The following is a 23,218-nucleotide window of genomic DNA, read 5'->3' on the forward strand; positions in this document are numbered from 1 at the left end:
AATAGAAGATGTATATATATTAATATAAGTAACATCTTGATAAAAACAAAAAAAATCAGCCGATCAGGATGATGTCGTAAATGGCAATATCTGCACCGATAAGTCGCCTATTGTGTCCCATTTCTCACCCAAACACTCGTTTTTGACCCAGACATTCGGTTTTGTGTGTTCAGGTATAAGTGGAGAGTTTCCCAATTCTCATAAGACCGAGGATACCGAGGACACCAGAGCTGACTTGAAACCAAGTGGGAATATGAAGTGTGAATAGATTTCAAAACAATGTTGGACAGGTCAACAGGGACATGTTAGTAGCCAGTACTGCTCTTCCATTTGTTTACTTTCTCTCGGATCCACCCAGACGGTCTACCGTGTCCGACAACATGAACAATACAGCGCGTATGTACAAGAGTATGTTTTTATTTTTTCTTAACAAATAATGGTCGGCTAGCATCCTGGCTAACGTTCTATTACTGTCTCCGCCCATTTTTTTTGTGTTGGTTTACCAAGCCAAGTGAGATTATCAGCGCCGATGCAGGAGGTTGCAAAAAACCTTTAGGGCTGGCGTTTCCAAAACGTCTCCAACACTGGATATGCAGGAAACAAAACACAGCACGGCAGCCAATGACACGCTGTCTTTACAAGTAACGTAAGTGAACACGTCAAGCGTAAAGCGTAATGTCATTAAGTGTTGTCCCAATTCTTAAGGAAGTCAATTCACTTCACTTTGTCGTCGGAGGGCACCTCATAGTGGAGGGTACTCAGAACCAAGTGCTAGTGTTAGGGGGAGAAATGGGACACAGCCCTAGTGTCCAGATCATCTGTGACACAAAGATGCTAACAGCCTTCTCTGGGTTAAATAAGACAAATTGTCAAATTGTCTTGAATGTTAGCCAGATGTGTTTCTGAATGGACACAGGCCAAAAGTGTTAAGTTGAGTAGAATTCACTTTTAATGGCCATTAGCAAAGTTTGAGAGCTCAAAAATCCTTCTTCTCCCGGATCACACCTCAGCCAGAGTATTTAGAAAGAATAATTTCCTGTGAGAAAGTCCCCATTTTCCCTTGGTGTAGATGTGGTATCAAACAGTGAACCGCTAGCTGTGTCATTGTTGCTGGCGCTTATTCACTCACAAACAGCTGCTTTGCTAAACCTCGCAGCTCTTTCCACAAACCTCAGCGGACTCTTGCAAGACCTTTGAAAGCGTCCCAGTGTCGACAGCTCACATTGTTGTGGTCCTGCAGGCGGATCGCCAAAGGCGTCTCTGTGCTAACCCATGGAGCTATGGCGCTGCGGCGAGACCAGGGGGCCACCAGCCGGGCACAGTATGCCGGGAACTGCCAGAGCGACGGGAACCACACCAGCAGATCTCTGGACCGAATCAGGTGAGCGGAAAGGGAGGGATGACGGGAGGGGGAGGCTTTGCATTTTGAGATTGTTCATGTTGGGAAATCGGCAAACACACAGTGCTCGCTGGAGAAATTGCTTTAGCGCTTCAACTGATGCTGTGCCCGGTGGACCTTGTACTGTGATGGCTTTATTTATATTGACATGATTAAACCCCTGGATCAGTTTTGTTTTCTTCATCACACATGAGCAGTGAAAGTAAAGTGACAAATCAGTTTTTTTCCTTCGAACCTTCACAGGATGAATTTAATAAAGTCGCCACTGTGGATATGTTGAATCTGCAGTCCTGTGTCCAAACTGGACCGAACTTGGCGTTGACAAAGTTTCCCTTTAAAACACTTGCCTTTATCCCTGTCAGGTCGCAAAACTGACCGCTTCCCATTTAAATTCTGGCCTTAAACGGCAGGTTTGATTGACTGATGCTCTTTGGCTTGGTTCCCTCTGGGATCCGTTTAGAGGTTCGGTTCTGCTCTCAGCTGTCTGTCAGCAGTCAGGTAACGATGGCTCTGGAGATTCAGCTTCACATTTACCAACAGGACCCTAATGAAAGCATTTATGGCGCAAGACTTCAGCCGCAACTTTAGTGCATTTACTCCCTGGGGTGAAGTTGTGTTCCTGATTGCATCAAGCTGCTTCTATTCTATCTTGCTGCATTTTGAGGAGTGTGGAGGATTTCTAATTGTTTGTGTTAAAATGGCCTCTGTGAAAATATTTGAGTTCCAGTTTTATTTTGTTGGTCTGGTTTGTATTATCACTTTGGTCCCTGTAACAGGATCTGCTTTATTGAATGTTGGGCTTGTTGAGTCTTTCCCTCTGTGAGTATTGCGTTCACTGACCTACACAGTGGCAAACTCAGTCGACTACCAGAGGGGAGATAATGAGGTCAGCTGTTGTCCGAAATGTGTGTAGGACAGGAATGATGACTAGGGTTAGTGTATCACTGCTGTGTGTCTGTGAGATTCCCACTTTGACCTGAGTGCTCCACAAAGGAAAGACACAATAGAAGCGTGTTTTATTAGAAGCCGTGGTACCTTGACAAGAACAGGGATGAGGTGCAGGAGGTGAATGTTTGGGAGGAAATTGGTGTGTTGGTTGGTGAGGAATGAGCTGAACCAGAAAGGCAGGGTTCTCAATGTTACCAGCTTTGTGTTGTGAGAGGGAAATTCATTTCAAGTCATTGATCCCCACTGCCAGACTGAGGCATCTGAATTCAGCCAGGAGAGACTCAGGGTAGAACTGCGCCTCCTTAGAATTTAGATGAGCCACTTCAGGTGCCTATCTTCTCTGGCTTTTCCCCACGGGGTCCTGCACATGTCCAAGTAGGAGGAGTTCCTGGGCAGGTCTAAGACAGGCTGCAGAGGTTTTGTTTATCATTTGTTAGTACACCTCACTTTCCCTCAGAAGAGCTGGAGGAGGCTTAGAAGAGAGGGTAACTGCTGACTTTTTATTTCGGGGTCCCAAGAACCAACCTCAGCTATCGTGAAGAAGGTGTATTTATTCAAGTTCAGTTTGCATATTATTTCCTTTACTCGTTTTAATTTTCAGCCAGATCCGTGTTTCCTATTCTGGGACAATTGATGTGCGTGAAAAGAGCTCGAAAGCTGAAGATTGATTTGGCACCACGATCTGGTCACCTTGCAAAAGAAACGTGTTTCATGAGACAAAATGTTCCACGGGTGAAAAAGAGTCAGACAGAAGGTGGACATGGGTTTCTTCAACTTGTATCGCAGATCGATGATCACTGCTCGACACTGGAGTGATGGTGTGATGGAAGTCTGAGAGCAATCATTCCAGCACAGGTCCAGATTGGTCGGAGCAACTTGTCATCAGATAATCTGTCACAGCCATCAGCATCAGGCTGTCAGTCATCGCCATCAGCAGTTGGATTTTCTGCTCCTTTGAAAAGTGTCAGGATTTTTAGATCAGTTATCTTGACTTGGCCTGTGTAAAGTCTGAGCCCAACAGAGTCGTGAACCCACCACATGCTCTTCACCCCTGTCAGCCTGTCCTACAATCCATTTGCTTTCCCCGTCCCATTTATTCCTTGCATCGTGTTTGTGTTGCAGAGCTTAAGTCCAGATGAGTCACCGACTTCCACCTGTGACTCACTTCTGTTCTGCTCCTTAAATGGAAAGTGTTTTTTTTTTTTTTCTTTTTTTGTGAAGTCTGCTTTCAGCCTCGTGATCACGTTCAGTTACTCCAGGAAGCGTGAGTTAAAAATAGCCTGAGCTGAACAGGTCCAGCTAATTTTTCACTGTGAGTGAATGATGTGATGTGGAATATGTGATTCAGTGCACTGAAGGGCAGAATACACCAAATATCAACTCTATTTTCAGATAATGTCAGTCGTATAGCTCATGCTGTTATTACACTACCATTACCTCCTAAGTGTCCTGTAGTGCTCTGATGGATGTTCTTTGACTTGTCATCTTGAACAATGCAGTCTGCGTCAGCCTGACTTCCTCGTTCCCGAGGTGTACTGTATTGATCGTTGAGCTGCGTCCAAGGTTTTTGCAGAAGTCCACCTTCAATGTTGACACAGTAGGTCTTTCAATTGAATCAAATGTTTCTTCTCTCATGGCATTTCTTGATGTTCAGAAAGAATGGCTGTGCTTAGGATGAGGGCACATTGGAGTGATGGTTGTAAGCTCTCATTGTTACTTTAGCTTTTGATGGTACGAGGTATATACGTAATGTACTCTGGTGCAAAACCTCCGGCCTTTTTTTTTTATTGCACTGTCCCGTTTAGTGCTACGTCCTCATATCACTGCCCAATTAAAAACACTTTATCACCTGGTGGTAAGAAGACAAACATCCCTCCTCGCTCCCATGGTGTTATATATCGACGTTGGCTCCTATACTGACACCAAAGGCAGCCGTCTATGTTGTATGTTGATGTGTCGGCTTTTAAATAACAGCTTCCCGTGTAGCGTTACAGGCAGGGCTGTGGAACGGACAAGGATGGATGACGCTTGATGAATGTAGCCTCTTGTATTGCTCTCGTCGTAAGTTACCATGACTGAAATGCACAGACTTTAGATAGCAATTGGTACTTCCTTGCATTTGGAATGAACACGGTGCTGTGGCATGGCTTCCTGACCCTAACCACTGTTTGTGTGCTATGTGATGATGTATATGCGGTGGAAGGCAAAACACGTGCTTCAGTTGTCGACCTAATGCTGAAGGGCTGGCTTTGGCGTCAGCGTAGGATGCAAAAGTCCACTTTCTCAACGTATTGAGGAAACACAGGTCTCACACGCAGTTCAGTGCAGTGGTTCTCAACCATGCATTAAATCTGCACATGTGCCGCTGGTCTATTTGCACTGGGCTAGTGGCATCTTTTTCCCCTGACCTTTTTTATCAGACACTTTTTTAACACTGTGCACCAAAGGCTACTACCATGGACGAGCTCTATCTAATCCTGGCCAAGGAGCGTTGCTGAGGACTATTTTTATGGGCAGGTCTTGACCCGACAAACATGTTAACAAGTGTCCATCGCTGACAAAAGCTGGCGACAGGACATGCTGGAGAAAATCTGTCTGATTCTGCAGGGAGAGGGTCGTGACTAAAAGGATGGGTGCATTAACGAAACAGGACACAGGTGTGGAATAGCGAGCAGGTGGGTGATGGGAGCGATGGAGTCCGGAGTGACAGAACTAAAAGCAGACTAAAGCTGAGAGGAAAACGTGACAGCACATTCTGTTCTATGCGGACTTGGACCTCAAAGTTCTGTGGATTTATCCTTTTGGTTGTAAACACAGCTGGGATCAATAATAGGAAGCAGAGAAATTCACAAACACAGCAACTTCCACTTCCGCATTCAGTCAATGAGTGGCAGAAGTGTAATCAATGTAATGAATATTTTCACTGGATTTATGTTTTTGTCATAATAAGGCAACAAGCTGGTCTCCGTGAGATACCGACCAGGTCTCGCTAGCAAAGCAGAAAAAGCATTTCGACTAAAAGCCGAGGTAAAGATGAGCAAGCCCCTGTGCCAGCATTATTTATTATCTTGTCACAGAATGAAGAGCAATGAAAAAAGCTTCTTCACAGAGCACTCTTTGTCTGCTCTGACAGCCGAGACGGATTTATCTCCAGCACGACCACAGTCTGTGAAGATCAACAAATATTTGGAGGAACACTTTATTACCCACCAGACGAACCACAGGTTTGCTTACAGAGTGAAAGCACCTGGTTGAGGGCCCTCCGTCGACCTCTATGTTTAATGGGAACTCGCATGATGTCTGCCAGACCTCCAGATATCACTCAGAATAATTTCACTCCGTGGTTTGAGGCAAATTCTTATGCCTAAACCACCCTTAGCCTCGGTGGTCATCTCTATTTCAGGCACAAATCCAGTGGAAATTCAAGCCACATCCAGAGCCGTGATGCTCCCTGCTGGGCTGATCCTAGTTCCAGGGGTTAATGGATCTTTCAGGAGTCTGTTGCAGGCATATTCTCTTCTGCCTTTCTCACTTGGGTTTTATCTGTTTCTCTTTCACATCCTGCTGCTGTCTTTCTTCTTTGTACCGTTCTGCCATCCCTCTTGGATGTCTATCTCTCGCCTCACTCCTCAGGGTAATCTCACGCTGTATGTATCAGGGTGAGTCATGGGCCCTAGAACTGTGCATCCAGGTCCGATTCTGGCAGCACTCACTGATGTGATCCACCGGTGATGAAAATCACTAGAAATATCCGCCATGAGTTGTTGAGTGGGGTGAAGGTGGCTCTTTAATATTCATCATTCTCAGTGAAAGAAACCTGCCGAGAGTCAATCCTGCGCTGTGAGACGGACCACAAGACTGGACTGGTCTGAATCAGCCGAGGTTTCATTAAAACCCTTTTCACCGCTCCCTTCTATTGCATCCGTGTTCAGGAGGGTGTTCAAGTCGACACTTCACGTCTCAAGTGTGACCAGCACTGCAACTCTCTAGCACCATTAACGCACGGCCCAGGTTTCCCAAGCTCTTGTTAGACTTACCTCCTTTTTTCATTTACAGAGGGCTGACCTCCATTTTTCACTCTACATTCCTCCACCCTTTTATTAAACCTACAGATTCTATTGTTAATTATATTCAAGTAGTTTTCTTCCCTTGCATTTTGTTACAAACGATTCCTAAATGACGATAATAAAAACCATTGACTGTCAAATGAGGTCCTTCAGTTGGTAGTGCCTGTCAGGAGTTGTTTGTATGGTGGGATTGCGTGTGCCTCGAAGCGCCGAAACATTTCTCCTTCTGAAGTTCCCAATGCGGACAGTGGGTTTTGTGATCTGAGACGAAGGTGACCATGAACCTGTTCATGAGAGTTCCTCTATTCATTTGAGGTGAGAGATGAGTCTCCATCTCTACTGTAGTCACATGGTCACATCAGGAGCCACTCCTTAGTGGAATTGTCACCTGGATGTTGGCCATGCTTCTGAAGGACTCTAAGACTGCGAGAAATTGATTCTCTGGTCTGTCGAGACGAAAGTTGTTTTCCAGCTGCAGGAGCTGGGAAAACCTGCTCCGGAGCGCTCTTGACCTCAGTCTGTGGTTTCGGTTCATCTTCCAGCAAGAGGACGACCCTGAGCACGCAGCCACAATATCAAAGGCTTCAGGACAACATTATACTCGTCCTTAAATGGCCAGGCCAGAAACCAGAACTGGGTCCATTTAAGCATCTCTGGAGAGCTTTGGAAATAACTGTGAACCAATAGTGCTGCTGCAACACCAAAAGTGCGTTTATTGTGTTCAATTAATGGACTAGTATTTTTAGTCAGTCGCTCAAACCAACTCGTATTTAATCCTGTACTAAAGTACTTGGTCTGTGTCACCAAGATGAAGTGTTTGCGGAGCAATATCTGTATCAAATAACACACTTTTCTGTTGTCAGATGCCTTTTTATCAGTTATTTTTTACGTTTATCTTTTTCACTCTTTATCTAGCCTCAGTCTGTTGTGAAGCGCTTTGTAAACAGCGTTCTATGAAGCGCAATATCAAGCTCTATTATTGCTGTGGTGAGAAACCTTCCGGAAAAAATAGAAATTGCAGCCTATGTAGGTGGCCGACTGTCAAGTTGAGGTTTTCCTGTGGAAGGTCACCAAAGGTTGCTGCCTCAGGGTTGTAGAAGCAGAACAAAACACTGTCAAACATGTAGCTGCCTCGTGGAGGTTCCGTGCTGGTCGTGTACAGCCATCAAGAAACTCTTGTTACTCTGAGCGTAGTACATCACCATGGCAACCACAGTTGCAAGACGGACGGATTAAATGGAAGACATTGCTCAGAAGCTTTTGGTTTCAAAGGCAGGAATCATTAATGCTCTACAAATGAAGCTTAAGAGGCAGCAGCTTTTAAAATGAATTGAGTAGTTTGTCTTGATTAGACCTGGGAGCCACGTGTGCGTCTTATAAATCATCTATGGTGTCCGTTAAAACAAAAAAGCTTGAACAATCTTGAATTTTACTCTCCCATATCTTGTTTTATGTTTGCAAACATTTTTACAACCTTTCTTCTAATTCTCTTGAAGAGGAGAAGCAGCAACTGAGACCGGCTGTGGCGTTGGAACTTCATACACGCGGGAGAAAATGTGCATTTTGAGCACTTTAATGCAAGTAAAAGATGCGAGGAGTTCATGATTCAAGTTTAGAGCATTGCCGAGTTTGTTCCATAAGTCAGTCTTCATGTTGGAGGTAGTTTTCCAAGCTAGTTTAGAAGTGATCCTCATGCATTTTTAAGCCCACTGACCTTTCTACGGTGCAGACAGCACCACTGCACCTGCAGCTTATAGCCTTGTGCGGCTTATGTATGAACAAGATCTAATTTCCTTCTTAAACTTAGTGGGTGGGGCTAGTATTCATCTGCACTCTATAATCTGGAATTTATAGTACTTGTGTAAACTACTGCATCCTTCACAGTGCAGTTTTCCCTATCATACTCTAGGGGTCCTTCTTGACTGACGACACAATCATTGCAACTCAAACTTGACAAGTCATCGACAAACCAACCAAAGAAAAACATCTGTGGATGCCCCTGTGCTGCCAATATGTTTGGGGACTTGGGAAACCTTTTTCACATCTGTCCCATGTTTCTCTGAACCTCTAGTTGTGCTGACAGCCGGTGAAGTGTAGCACTGGATGGGGTGCTGGACTTCAATAACATAGTGATTCAGGCTAAATAAAGAGTCAAAGGTTTCTAGGAATTACAATTTTAAAAGCATCCTTAGAGATAGGGTGAGGAGTTGGGTCATCCGGGAGGAGCTCGGGGTGGAGCCACTGCCCCTCCACATCGAGAGGAACCAGCTGAGGTGGCTTGGGCATCTGATCCAGATGCCCCCTGGACGCCTCCCTGGGGAGGTGTTCCAGGCATGTCCTACCGTGAGGAGACCCCGGGTAGACCCAGGACTCGCTGGGGAGATGATGTCTCCGGTCTGGCCTGGGAACGCCTCGGGATCCCCCGGGAAGAGCTGGAGGAGGTTTGTGCGGACCGGGAAGTTTGGGCTTCCCTGCTCCGAATGCTGCCTCTCTGACCCAACCCCGGATAAGCGGCAGAAGAAGGTGAAGGTGAAGAGTTTCTTGATCCCAATGTATTATTTCAAGGAATTATATCATAGTTTATGTGAACAGTAATCCTTTTTCAAGTGTTAGTGCTGGCTTCCAACTTGGTGCCCCAGAGAACATGCATGTACATGGAGTATTCGCCCTTGTTTTTCTGTCTGTTGTCTGAGCTGAGGTCCAGCTGTCAATACTGAACAATCCCTGAGCAAAGAAGCAGATGGTCCAGGTGTCCACCCGACACACTCAGAGGTTTGCGTGGAACCAGACCTGTTTCAAGGCTTACCTCATCAAGGTTAAAAAAAAAAAGAAATGGTTTTGATTGCTGCTCTCAAATGAAACCCACATTGCAGATCAGGTTGGGTTGGGCGCCCAGGGCAGTTTTTGTGTGTAGCCTCAGGCACGATAGTTATTTTAACACAGTGATTGATGTGGCGGCTGATTAGAGAAGAGGAGGGGCTCTGTCGAAGATGATGAAGGTGATGAGGCAGAGAAACGCAGAAAAGAGTTACTGTTTCAACATCAAACGGCGGCGAAGAGGAATTCATGTTCCATTTGTGTGTTTAGACGCAGCAGGGGCGGCTTTCCATTAGTCACAGGCACATGCGGACGCACGCTCCCTCCGTCGTGTTAGCACTTCACTCCCTCCACGCACAGACGCGGCTGCCTTTGTTAGCCCTGATGGGACGGCGCTCTGCTGTGGCTGCGTGTTGACAGTGATGGCGGCCTGAGGAAATCATCTCGCTCTACCTGTAACTTAGCATTCCGCTAACACGTGGCGCCTGCAGCGCTTCATCATCAGCTGCGGAGCTTTGCTCCTCGACTGCAGCGGGCTGCTGAAGCTGGGAATCTGCTGACTTGATGACGTGTTTGCATGTGGGGACTGATCATTAGGAGGACGCCTGATTGCGCTTTCTTTTCTATATCTGGAATTTATGTCTGGGAATTGTGCGGGGAGCGACTCCACTGAATAATGGAATAGAGGTTGTGTTGCAGTGCTGCAGAAAATACATGCCAGTGTCTTTGTGACTTTTAGCTCTTTGCTGCCTCGTCCTGTCAGATGACTGGCGTGTGACCCCAATAAATGATGGGGGCCTTTAATGGCAGGATTTGTATTGTTGAGGTCCCATGTGGCATATTATACATCTGAAAATGCTCAACTCTTCCAAAGTGTTCAATTATTTGAAGAAAAGTAGCATTGATTTGATGTTGACAACATGAATGCAGGCAAAACATTCAAATGAAGTCGTGAATAGCGTAGTCAATAATAAGAATCAATACGACCCACACATTAGAGAAACCAAATCTGAAAGCATAACTCAATAAGTAAACACATAAATAAATCATAGTATAATAAACAGTAAGACAGAATGTAGACGTATGGACAATAATCTCAAACTTTTCCTCTGAAAAATGATTATTGTTTTGAAATTAGTAAAATATAAATAAATAAAAATGAATAAAATTACAAAAAAGATGTTCTCATGTGCTATAGGAATTTATGGAATAATATTTTACACTGTGAAACATTATCAAAACAATTTGTGATATACAATAGATGCTGTGGCTCAGCTTTTAAGTTCTTGTGAGATCATGGTTTGAACTAATATTGATCTTGTGTCTGTCACTGGCGCATCTGTGTTCACAGCGATCATCCATTGCTACATCATACCGAAGGAGTAGCTCAAGATTTTTTGTTAATGTGGCCTGCCGTCATTGTGAAGTGCCGACTTTTCAGGAGGGAGTCAAGGCACACTGGGTGGTGACGTCATCATTTTTCAAAACTAACCGGATCAGCTGTACACATGGAGACACGCGGTCTTTCCGATAGAGGTCGACCTACTCCATCACTGTGGTGCCAGGGTCTTAGTTATGAGGGGAATTGATACTGTTTAGTTTTCGGTTTTAGATGTGTTTCAGTGTTTCATAAATTTCATAAATGGTGAGTCCTGGCGAATCTCTTCAGTATTTGGGGTCGGGAATGTATTACCTTGACAGTATTCATGCCGCTGTTGCCAAAGCTCGGCAAACGTATTATTCCGGGCGCACAAATCTTGCAGCAAATAAAAGAATAAATACCATAAAACTGCATCTGTAGTCAGATGTTCTGATGATTCTGCAGAATCCAAATCCCTGAGGCTTTGACTAAACAGCCCTGCGATCAGATTAATCACATTTCATAATGACATTGTTGCAGCCCCTCCCTCCGATGGTTCTTCCACTCTCCCTCCTTCTCCACACCGCAGTTCTGCATCTGAATCCAGTTATCCAATTTACTCACAAAATGATGCATCAAAGGCTTTTGTGGACGAGGAACCGGGAGAAGCCAAGACGGGAGCAGAAATGGGCCCAAGATCAGTGCAGATGGATGGAGCCAGAGGGAGAGGAGGGGCTGATCCAATAAGTGGGGAGCGAGGGAATGAAGGATGGAAGAGCGGGAGGAGAAGGCAAGGCCGGGTGAGAGAGGAGTGGGAAAGATGGAGGGGAGAACGCGTGAGGAGGAACCGTGCGGAGGGATGTACTGATAAGACATGTGCCAGACTCGATGAAACAGGATTAAACAGTCATATACATGAGACAGGCCGCCTCCGAGTCTGTAGGTAGCAGCTTGGAAATGAGGAGTGAACAACGCTGTACTGCTGCTGTGTTGTGGGAAAGTATGACCAGGACCTCCAAACTTCTCTCATTATGACCGGCGAACAGCACACTGAGATCAGTGCGAGTCACAGCGGGATCCACGTTTAGGCCAGAGGCTGTTGAACCACTTTTTTAGTGTTGATGAAAAAATAGCTGGAACCACCACAGCCTTTTGCTGGTTTCTATCACCCGAAGTCGCCAACTTGTTGTTTGACTTGTAAAGCCTGGGACGATAAAAGCATGATGGAGTCATGTTCAGGCTATCATGCCGATAAGACCGGACTGATACACGCAACTTCAAGGTTTTGTCTCTGAATCACCTGCACGTAGACTCAGTCTTGGTGCAGATGGAAGTCTCGATCAATTTTTTCCACTCACAGATGTGTAGGTGTCCTGAGTTAAAATGCATCCAATTAAATTCCATTTTTTTGGAACGCAGCCATCCACCTATGTGCCCCTTAATATCGAATACCTCCTCTCTTTATGGATCTTATTTACATCACAAGATGAATGGGGGAGAAAAACGCTCAGTCTGCAACTATCAAGTTCGCTTGAAATGCAATGTTATTGTAAGTCAATAAATAGCCCTGAGTGTGTGTATGTGTGTGTGGTGGGCTTGTTTTCCTGAACTTTTTATTATACATTATGTAAATGAAAACCTTAGCTCTTCATTTTTATGGTCCACCGACACGCATCCAGAAAGTCGCAACTTGTCAGCCCAAGTTCTTCGGCACACCTCTGCGCTTCAAGTAGCTTCAGCTTCCAAGGCTGGACTGTGGAACTTGCTTACTGATCTGACACTGTGTGCATGGATGATGACTTCAGTCTGGTCGAATCCCGCCTTCTCGAGTCTAGTCATCATCTTTTCAAGATTAGTTAAGTCTCCACATTAAGTCAAGAGACTTTTTGGTCGAGTCCCATCTGGTCTAGTCAAGTCACCATCTCATCTTGCCCTGTCAAGTCAAGTGTCCAGGTGAAGTCAAGTCTGGTCGAGGCCCATCACGTCCAGTCAAGTCATCATATTGCCTTGCCCCATCAAGTCTAGTCTCCACGTCGAGTAAAGTGACTGCCTGGTCGAGTTCTGTCTCGTTTAGTCATGTCGTCTTCGTCGAGAGGTTGGTCGACTTGGGCCCCCCGGCTGAGCTCCCATCTCTCCTCAAGTTTGGCGAGTTGGCATCGTCCAGCCTGACATCACTGGAACGGCCAAACTGCAAGAACTAACCAAGACCTGGAGACTGCCCTGTGGAGTGTGCTGGCTCAACATCCTGCGCCCTGCTTCTGGGTCCTAAACCGCGGCAGAACTCGTGACACTGAGGCTCACGATTGAGAACCCGTCTCTGTTTGTGACGTCACACCCAGCTGTCAGTTTTATTTTGGGGTTACATTTTGACTTTGTGAGGCAGTGAGTGACAGTCTGTCTGATCGCGCCATGATGTTTGTAGCTTCCAACTAGGGCGGTAACTGGGTCAAACACCGTTTTTCACCATTGAAAGACGTTAATTGTCACATTCTGACTTGATATTGTGGTGAGCTTGTTGTGCCGCATGAGACTGCATTTTTAGTTTGTACAAACAGCTCAGCACTGTCATGGCGAGAGTGATAACCGCTCCACTGTGGAAGTCCGCACATGTAGAGATAGTTCTTTATTTAGTGTTATCAACTGGTGATAAGATTCCTCCTCCACCTGGCTGCTCCTCCTTGATTCGTTGGTCCTGGCACTTGTTCAGTAAACTCTTCCTCTTCCACACTCACCTGGATGACTGCACACACGCTGCGATCAGCAGTCTGCACTTTTATCTCTTCTGTTTGTGCAACTTATCCACAACTTAAAAATACTGAAGCAACGCCCAGAAATTATTCATAAAACAGAGCAGCATGTTTAAACAGAAGCGTATTCCGTCACTTGTGTTTCAGTCCTCTCGAACCCCGGTGGGTTGCGATCGCTGCCAGACGCTCTTCCTGTGTGAGGGTGAGATCAAGCCCTCGCCAGAAGGCTGAAGGTGCAGCAGGAAGCAGCAGCAGGAGGAGGGAAGGTGTCGCGCTCGATAAAGGAAACAAAGACACATTAATTGTGAGCCAGAACTCCCAGCGAGGACACACGGGTTGTGAGGCCTGGCGCATGGGAGATGACTTGTTGATGACAAATGCACAAGGTGTGAAAGGAGCGATTTAAAATGGTTCTGAGTCTCCTCCGCTAACCACTGTTTACTCGCACCCGTAAGTAATATCTGATTCATTGTCCTCGGTTAATGAAACACTTCGTCCCCAGATCTCACCGTTGAATAGGATCATAGCTGGGAACAAGAGGTGACAGTTCAACTCCAGACTGATCCGTGAGTCGTCTATATGTGTGGATGTTCTGAGGTGCACCAGTGATGTGCTGTGGGCTAGTTCTGCATGTGGTCAGTGCTTTGCGTCGGGTGTGATGTGTGACAAAAGGATGTCGGCAAGGATGAAAGGGAAAGTGTCCAAAAGGGTGGTGAGGCCAGCAATGTTGTATGGTTTGGAAACAGTGGCACTGAGGAAAAGACAGGAGGCAGAGCTGGAGGTAGCAGAGATGAAGATGCTGAGCTTCTCTCGGGGAGTGAGCAGGATGATGATAGGATCAGAGGGACAGCACATGTGCTCAGGTGTTTAGGAGACCAAGTCAGAGAGGCTGGATGGAGATGGTTTGGACATGTACAGAGGAGAGAGAGAGCCAGTACATTGGTGGATGAAGATGTTGAGATGTTGGAACTGCCAGGCAGAAGGTGGAGAGGAAGGCCACAGAGGAGATTGATGGAGGTGGTGAAGGAGGAGGTTTGTAGGTTTGAGAGAAGAGGAAGCAGAGGACAGGGTGAGATGGAGGAAGATGATCCGCTGCGGCCACCCCTGAAGGGAGACGCCACAAGAGAAAGAAGACTATTGTAAATCAATTCTTGCCGTCTCCCATCAGGGGTTGCACTGCAAGTCCAGCACCTGAACGTGTCATCCACAGGTCCCCCACTTCATGTCCTCCTTTACTGCATCCATGAACCTCATCTTACTTAAAAACAGGCTGGCGCAACATTCACATAAAGGCACCACAGTTTGTGGATGTTTGCGTGAGTGTGCGCAGCACAGATGGAGAACTTCTTTGCTGTGAATTGGAGCAGCCAATAAAAATGATTGTTCCAAAGTGAGAGCAGGCGGTGAGACTTTCCTCCGCTCCAGACGGTCGTTTTCTCTGCTGGAGAGTTAACAACGGGATTTTAAGTCTCACTCTTGTGTCTTTCGCTCCGCACAAAGCTTTGTGCCTCTGTGTCCTGACGGGCGTCCACACATGGTTGTTTCCTTCAGAGGGCGAGTGGCCACCAGATCACAGATAAAGATAGAATGATATAACTCTGTTGGCTGCATATGTGCTTATTATTTATAGACGTCATTGAGGACTAGAAGGCTCTGGATCAAATTTTCATATTTGTTATCGCTAGGTTAGCTGTGAAGAGAAAATAACAGTTTCCCCAATAATTATTTTGAGCTTTGATGCCCATATTTTCGTTTCCATTTTCCATGTTAAGATTCCAAGTTTGTATCTGTCACAATAAACTTGGCCTTGACAGCAAGTTGATGAGTATTGAAAAATAATCCCGAATTCAAACTGTGTTTATGGTGGAACCATGGATGTGTTGTGTGTGTTTTGGTTTATGAATGTTGCTTCGATCTATCTCTTTAGTCTTGCATCGTCATGGTAACCACAATGACTCCTGCCCTAAAGTAGTAGCCCACTGTTTGACACAAGCACAAGTCTGCTAGGTGTGGGGCGTCCTATGGGATGCCTTAATTTCTGAAATCACTCTATAATAACAGTTATAAAAAAATGTTCCCTGGAGTAATATTAGACATGTTGCAGCAACCAGATGCGTTTTGACTGCAGCTTGCTCCGAATTTCACTGGTCATCCTCCACTGCCCCGGGTGCTTCTGCAATCTTGACACGATGCCTCCTGGAGTGAGGGAATGTGGTACTGGAAGGAGGCCCAGTCAAGCTGGAGGGGTTACGCCTCAGACAAGGGGGAGAAAACAAACATGAAAATGCAATCATGTTGCAAACAGACTCCCTCGAATATGAAGAATGGCTGACGACGGGTTTTAGTCCCCTTTGTGTCCCTGAAACACGCCTGTTTCTGCCCCACGGTTTCTTCCCTTCCTCAGTCTTCTCCCCCTGTGGTTTACAGAAAGTTTCATGAGGATCTTCTTCGGTCTGAGGTGATCAGGAGTCGTCACGTGACCCTGTAATGAACTAACAGATTGAATTATGCCCCACAGTGTTGTAGATGTAAGATCAAGGACGAGGTCTCCTGCCGAGAGCGATGAAGTCTCCTGAGTCTTCTTCTCTTCCCTCATCTCAGTGTGGCGCCACCACATTGAAGAATCTTTATTAGATCCCAACAAAGAACAGGAGGTTGGAGTCTTTGTGCTTGTCAGGAAACCAATAGATGTGATGGATTATAAAAGAAAACGGAACTTTTCTGACATCTGACGACAGTTTGTGTTGGCAGGCAATACCAATTGATCTCAGATATTGAGCTCATTACATTCTAGTTTGATTCCCTGCTCCCTCCCCTGGTTTTTTGTTTTTTTTTGTCAGCGTGAGTCGATTCTTTTGACGAAAGATGAGCCATAAGTCTCCTTGTTTTAAGCCTTCATCTCTCACCACTGTCTTGAGCCGGATCCATTCTTTCGGCTTGTTGCCCTGTTGTATAGATTTCTGTTGGCAATGCTGATCAGACACATCGAAGCAAACTCCGGTGACACTTTTGCTTGTGTTTGACAAAGCAGCACGGTCGATCAGCTCTGAGCGCGGTGCTGTTTGCAGACAAACAGGAGGCATTGCTGCGATCGAACCATTCCATTCAATAATGGGAATGGTTCGTTGCCCGTCACGTGTGGCCGGTGGGCCAAACGCAGACACTGTTTATCAGGTATTTGAATGCACTGTCCATATTTGTTTCGTCAATGGCATTCGACGTTTTTTAATGTAAACATATTGTGTCTTTTGATACAAGTACCTGACACTCAACAGTTGATTTTTGTGAGTTTAGAATTGCTTCTATTATATTTTTATCATAAATATGAATAGTGCCGTGTTTAAAAAAATCGATTTTCCGATTCTGAATCGATTCCTACATCAATTCCATAAAATCGATTCGTAGGTCCAAAGATCGGATTAATTGATTTACATTTTCACACATGTTCTCCGTGTGAAGTCTAACGCCTTTGACGACCTCACGAATCACGTGACGCGACATCACCCAGCGCTCCTTTCCAATCCATCCACCGGGCCACAACAAATGAAACTCGAGCGAACTTTATCACTACCGGGTAATTCTGCACGCTCTGTCAAAATAACTGAAGCGATTGCGGGCTTCATTTGCAAAGATATGCGCCCGTCTTCCGTCGTTGGAAACGAGGGCTTCAGGCGGCTAATGAAAGTAACAGAGCCTCACTATGTTACGGTGTCTCGCAAACGTCTGTTATCCCAAACATGCACCAGTCAGTCAAAGAAAAGGTGAAAAGTAAGCTTCAGTCAGCAGTCAGGGGGGCATTACAAGTGATGCGTGGACATCTTCGCAATCTTACACGAATCTGACAACTCACTATATTGATATGTTATATTGATTGTACGTACTACAGACCACAGAGAACTGTTTACATACTGACCAATGACCGTCAGGTTGCTGTGAAGTCAGTCACCAGCACTGTTTACATTTTCATTGGCTGAGAATATCTTTTTCTCATTTTGATAATAACAAAAAAATGCATTAGTATTGCACCAGTCCCATGAGCAGTCACATCTGGTGTTCTGTGTCTGGATCTTTATTATCATTTACTATGAATCCTTCATTCATTTCCTGTGGAGTGTCAAATTAATACTAGTATCATACTAGTATTAATACGTTGTGTAACTTGTCATGTGATTATGGCAACAGCTCAGAAAATGGTTTAAATACTAACCTGAATCGAGATCGGATCGGATCGAATCGAATTGAATCGTGATAATCGATTCTAAGTCATGAGAATCGGAATCGAATCGATACCCAGCCCTAAATATGAATCGAATGCTGTAGAGGCAGACTTTCCGGACTATAAGCTGCTACGTATTTCACGCACGCTGAACAACGCAGAAACTAGTAAAAGCAATGCTTTTTAAGGGCAAATGCTTCTTGCTGTCAAGCTTTTAAGCCTTGTCACATCAGACCAATGAAGTGACAGGTGACCCGTGTGTATTCTCTGCCGGCATCTTCCACTGTTCCCGAAGCTCCGCCTCTGGGTCTGGGTCCATCACATCATTACATCTCAGTGAGTCCCGACTGCAAGCAACTGCTATGATCTGCTTCTCTTCCAGTACGTAGATCATTGTAAAATCTTTCACCAGAATTCAGATTGTTCTCCTTCAGTGCTTGATATTTCAAACTTGGAAGTGCCACATTGTAGCGGGACAGTGTGACGCTCATATCCATGCCTTTATTTCATTATAAATCAGTTCCTTTTGTCTCTTAATTCAGAACAGAACCCTGTCCTGCTCCTGGATTCACTATACATCTCTCAATTTACAAAGCCATGTGGCAAACTCTAACCATTATATGTCAAGATCTTTCATGTACCTTTTGACTCCTCCTTTGACCGTCTCCCATCAGGCCTTGACTCTACCTTTACCTATCTGATCATCCTTCCTGGGAGAACTGGCATTAACCTTGTGAAAGGGTTTAGCGGCTGACAGTCCGTCAGGTTCTCTCTGAAGAGGCTATAAACTCATTGCTTTGCATTGATCGGATTATCTTTCTTTATGTGAGTCATGTATTTGTTTCATAATCACATTTGACAAAGGTCTTTTGTGTAAATTATTGTCACTGTGCAGAGAAAACCATGTTGTTTCCCGTTAACACCCAAACGTTAAAGCTGTCATAATAACTGATCATTTAAATCAGTTGGACTCTTGAGTCAGATTCTCAGATGAAAAGGAAGGTTTTTTTTTCTTATTCTTCCAACCTCAGTTAAGTGGATCAAAGGGAAGTGCGGCCCAAGCTAATATGAAATATTCCTGATTATAATCATCCGAACATGTTGTGTGCGCTTTGAAACTTTGCGCCTGTGTGTGTGAAACTCCCGCTGGTTTGAAGTTCAATTACAGATGATTAAGTGCAATTTGACGTCGTTTTTGTCGGCAAGGTCGCAGCATGTGGGGATTTTCATTACTACCCTTTCATCTGCTTCTTCCCCCACAGATGCTTTTAAGGAACTATTTCATTAGAGGAGAGGAGTTTCACTCCACTACTGAAGCAGCTGATTGTCTCTGCTTGTTTATTTCTGTTTCACCTGAAGCCTCCTGCTGACTCGAGTGCTGCTGAAGAGCCACTGTCTCTTTGTCCCCAAATGTAAATGCTGTGATTTAATCCCCAGTGAATCTTTCTTTGAAAGTCTTTGAATGTATTTATGTTATGTTTCAAAATAAGTCAGGTTATGTTGTTAAATATAGAGTGGAAAAGAGTCCTTCTGTTCTTCATCCTACAGTACTTGTTCTTCAAGGTTTCTTGCACCTCCCTCCACCAGCCACTTCAAAGAACACTCTGTTGCTTTAGTGAAAAGATTGTTGTAGCAAGCATCAATGTGTTGCCGTATGATCTCCTGGCTAGAGGCGTTCCATTTTGCAGCAGGTACACCACCAGCTCCCTGGTTTTGTCTGTGTTCCTTTGTCGTTCACCACCTGGTCATTGCCAATGTGGCAAACAATGGCTCCAGAATTGATCCTAAAATGAGTCATGCACAAAGTGATGAGGAATGGAAGTGTTCCTTGTGGTGTACACTTTTGAGCTTTTGGGTGGCTGACAAGTTGTTGGCTTTGGTGCCCCAGCCAACAAAAGGGACAAGGTCACTCCCAAGGTGTTGGGATGGTGGACATTTCAATGGATCACAAAACATTTTCCTTCTCCTGTATCAATGCAGCAGCATCCCATGGCTTACCTGACCCAATGAACTTAAGTTCTGTTCCATCACGGGGAGCCAGAGATTTATTGGAGATATACGTATATTGGGCTCATAACTCTGCACCTCCTCAGCATCGGACAGGACTGTTCAGAATGTTCTGGTGCTTCTGCCGGTTCTAGCTGTGAAGCGTATTTAGCATTCCAAACTGTCTCCTCCTGTTTGGAATGCTAAATGCATTGAGGAGGCAAAGCAAAATTTGCAGATACAAAAAATGATTATTTGTTACTGTTTCAGAAAGCTAGCAATTCTGGCCTGCCATTGTTCTTTGCAAGTTAGGACTCCACATGGAGATTCCCTTGTAGATGAAGAAACAAGCAGTGACTTCAGGTTTGATCACATGTCTTCTCTGTGCTCTTTTCCAGGTACTTCACCAACATTTCCATCGGGGGCAGGGACTACTCCTTCAACAACGATGGCTATTTGTCCAACCCTCTGCTGGACGTCATCTCCTACACCAACGGCCGGGGCTGGGAGGAGGTCAGTCTGCTGTTGCAATAGTTCTTCATTTTGGAGTGGTGTGTCTTTTCTTCAAGACGTCTTCGGGTGCAGTGCAATCGACAGGCGATCGGTCAGTCATGCCTTGCTTCGTGACTTATTCATGATGGTGAGGTGAAGGTGAATTTGGTAGCAAGCGCCAGTAGCCAGAACTCAAGCGAGTGGAAAACTGGAACAGGACACACCACAGTAACATGCTTGACCCTGTGGGTTACTGCTCCTATAGTTGCTTATTCCCTGCCTCTTATTCATGAACCTGATTTGATGGCATCAGAACATTCTGAATAGAACAGACCTGAAGAACAGTGACTTGTGACAGCTCCTCCTTGAGAGGTTGTGGCTGTACTCCAAGTATCCGGTGGATGACTGACCTTCCACTTCTTTGTATCATCAGACAGCAAATTGTTTGCCTGCCAAAAAAAAAAAAAAGTTTTTAAATGCGCAACAAAGTTGTCTCATGAAGGCGGAAGTCAAGCTGCAGCTTCATTCACAGTAAACCTCTGGCCACAATTGAATTATCATTGTGGTTAACCAGACCAACCGCCACTCTTGCTCAGTGCTTCTTGTCTCCTGGCTGAACTTGCCTGTGGTTTACAAAGTCATGATGCAACTTTATTCATCCAAATGCCAGGAGATCCGCCTGCTGGTGAGTCATTACAACCGAAATTACAAATGATTCAGAGGCTGCCCCAAACATCGACACGCCAGCTCCACCTCACATACGTGTCATTCTAGAGCCCCATTCTCTTTTTCCTCTATCCATAAAACTCTAGCAGCAACTCTGTCCCACCGTGATCAATTTGCTCCTGACCTTTTACGAGTCAAGGGTTGCCCGACTGAGACGAATCCACCTCCAAACATCCTCACAAAAAGGAAGTCAACGATTTACAGGACGATAAAAAAGGGGCATGCTCAATATACGCAGGAAGCTTTGTGGTGTGCCACTTCTTGTTGAACGTATTTCCCTTCCAAAGGGCAATCATTCTGTGGCAGTTTATTTCCTCAGCTTGGTGAGAAACATGAATAAAGGATTGAGAATAACGTTATGTTTTATGAATAATTAAAGTGGATTGATGTCAGTAGATCAAACACACTTTTTTATTGTTGAATGTACTACTACCTGGAGAGTCTAGGTGCTTTAGAGTGGAACTGTGGCTGCATTATGTATAAACCATTACACGTTATTTCACACACAGAGCGCCTCCTTTCCACTTATGTGTCCATACATCCTGGGTCGGTGTGTTAGCACACACCTTGGCCTTCATTGTACCGGTTCCGTGTCTGAGTTTCAAGCAAAGGTGCCTCACTCAAGCTGCTAAGAATCCGAACTGGATAGGCAGGTTCTCTAGATCTGAGATTATGGTTCTTGTTTGGAAAGGTGTACAAGGTAAATCATGTTTGTTTTGAGCATTCACAAGGTTCACAAGACAAATTGGAGCAGCATCTTCAGTCGTGAGGACTTGCCTGACATAGTGATGGAAGAGCAGGCCAATCCTTCCACTTGCACCTACGGCTTTGACTTGTGATCTAGGTTGCAGGTACAAGCAGTGGAAATGAGGGTGTTCCTTCGGAGATAAAACTTAGACAGGTTTGGATGACCAAGTTGTAGAGCCTTGTTGCAGCCAACATCACAGACTATGTTCTGGCAGCTTTATTTTGTGGCTAAACTGTGGCTCTGTGAGCCAGTGCGTGAGAACAAGGACATGCCTGAGTGTTCAGAGATGTTGCCTGTAGCTGTCGATGGTTTCTTTGGGACAACGTTGTCATGACAGGCAGCCGTTTTTTTTAATGAAGTAGCGCTGCGGGAAACCCTGTGAGATACTCTCAAAGAGTACATAGGATGGTTGAGTTTGAGAGATGCCTCCAGCTGCAGCACTGCATTTTCAGGACTTCAGTTACAGCTAAAGCAATGAAGCGAACACAGAAGGGAAGAAACATGTTGAGGCAAATAACTTGGAACACAGTGCGGCAGCAAGCTGGATAATAACAAGGAAATTACAGAAACCAGTTAGTGTCCAGACCTGGTGCCTAGGTCCTAATCCTCCAGGTGAGTTCATCGGTTCAGGTTATTGTTGATATCTTCAGGAAATCTTCTGTGATACAGACGCGCTGCGGGCGTGTGAGCAGCTCACACTCTTCAGAGAAGCCACCAAACAAGAACTTATGGAACTGCAATTCAAGCTGATCACTCCCTGTGGTGTCGATGAAGCAGCTGATCACGGAGCTGATCCAAAGACTGGAAACACAGCACCTCTACCGTCCTGGCGTACGCACTATATTGCTTCCAGTAGTTCCCAGTGAATCCGTGTGGATGGCAGAAACGGCTTTATTTTTACGGAGCACTTTTTTCAAACCACTACGCAAAATGTTCAGATTGGTGCGTCACCATCAGACTAAGACTAAGTACTTCCCCAACCTCCTTATAGCAAAGTGTCGAGGGATGATTAACACCTAGTTGTTTTGTTTGATTTCTTTGTTTCTCATAGCGTGTGTTACGCTCAATAAAAAGATATTTACTACTCGAATGTTTCCCAGATAAAAACCCCACTGCCCCACCCACTTATGTAACTGACTTGTGTAACTGTGTTCCTGAAGTGCAGCGGTGGATACTACTGGCCCTCCAGAGGTGCTCCAGTCATGTCCAACTGGGTGGAGCCCACACGGCAGATCTAGAGCATACTGGGTCATATGTCCTTGTGGGCCCTGAAACTCCTCTGTATTCCCTCGGGACTGCATTAGAAGGTCTCTGACGAAACAAAAATGAGGTTCCATTTCCTTCCGTAGACACTGATGTGGCTCATGTTGACAATGTCCGACCATATGATGTTCTTGAAGATAGGATTATTCAATGATGTCCGACTCCATGATGAGGAATCATGAACTCTGAAGTGCAGCATCACTTATTCTCTTTGGACCAGAGGTAACATTTCCACCCCGATCACTCTCTGAAGCAATTTGGATCCTAAAAAAAACCCTCCAGCATCCGAACATCTAAAGTTGACTCCAGTCCATTTTTGTCTGAAGATGAAAAGGCTGCGAGCGAGATCGCGATCAGAGGAAATGTTAAAGTTAGCGGAGATGATGAAATTACAAACTCTGACATGAACCTGTGGGCATTGTTGCAAAAAAAAAAAAAAAAAAAAAAAA

The 23,218-nt window shown here is 45.2% G+C and overlaps 1 protein-coding gene across 4 annotated transcripts in view; it reads left to right on the forward strand.

Annotated features, from left to right (window-relative positions):
* Nucleotides 1-23,218, forward strand: part of grin2da (glutamate receptor, ionotropic, N-methyl D-aspartate 2D, a) — a 164,364-nt gene that overhangs the window by 81,284 nt on the left and 59,862 nt on the right. For all 4 annotated transcript variants that reach the window (XM_053863431.1, XM_053863432.1, XM_053863433.1 and 1 more), the window contains 2 exons: nt 1,241-1,381; nt 19,939-20,053. In XM_053863431.1, the coding sequence (XP_053719406.1) occupies nt 1,241-1,381; nt 19,939-20,053 (256 nt within the window). The remainder of the gene's footprint in view (nt 1-1,240; nt 1,382-19,938; nt 20,054-23,218) is intronic.

The sequence above is a fragment of the Synchiropus splendidus genome, chromosome 4, assembly GCF_027744825.2.
Source record: "Synchiropus splendidus isolate RoL2022-P1 chromosome 4, RoL_Sspl_1.0, whole genome shotgun sequence".
Taxonomy (NCBI): Eukaryota; Metazoa; Chordata; class Actinopteri; order Syngnathiformes; family Callionymidae; genus Synchiropus; species Synchiropus splendidus.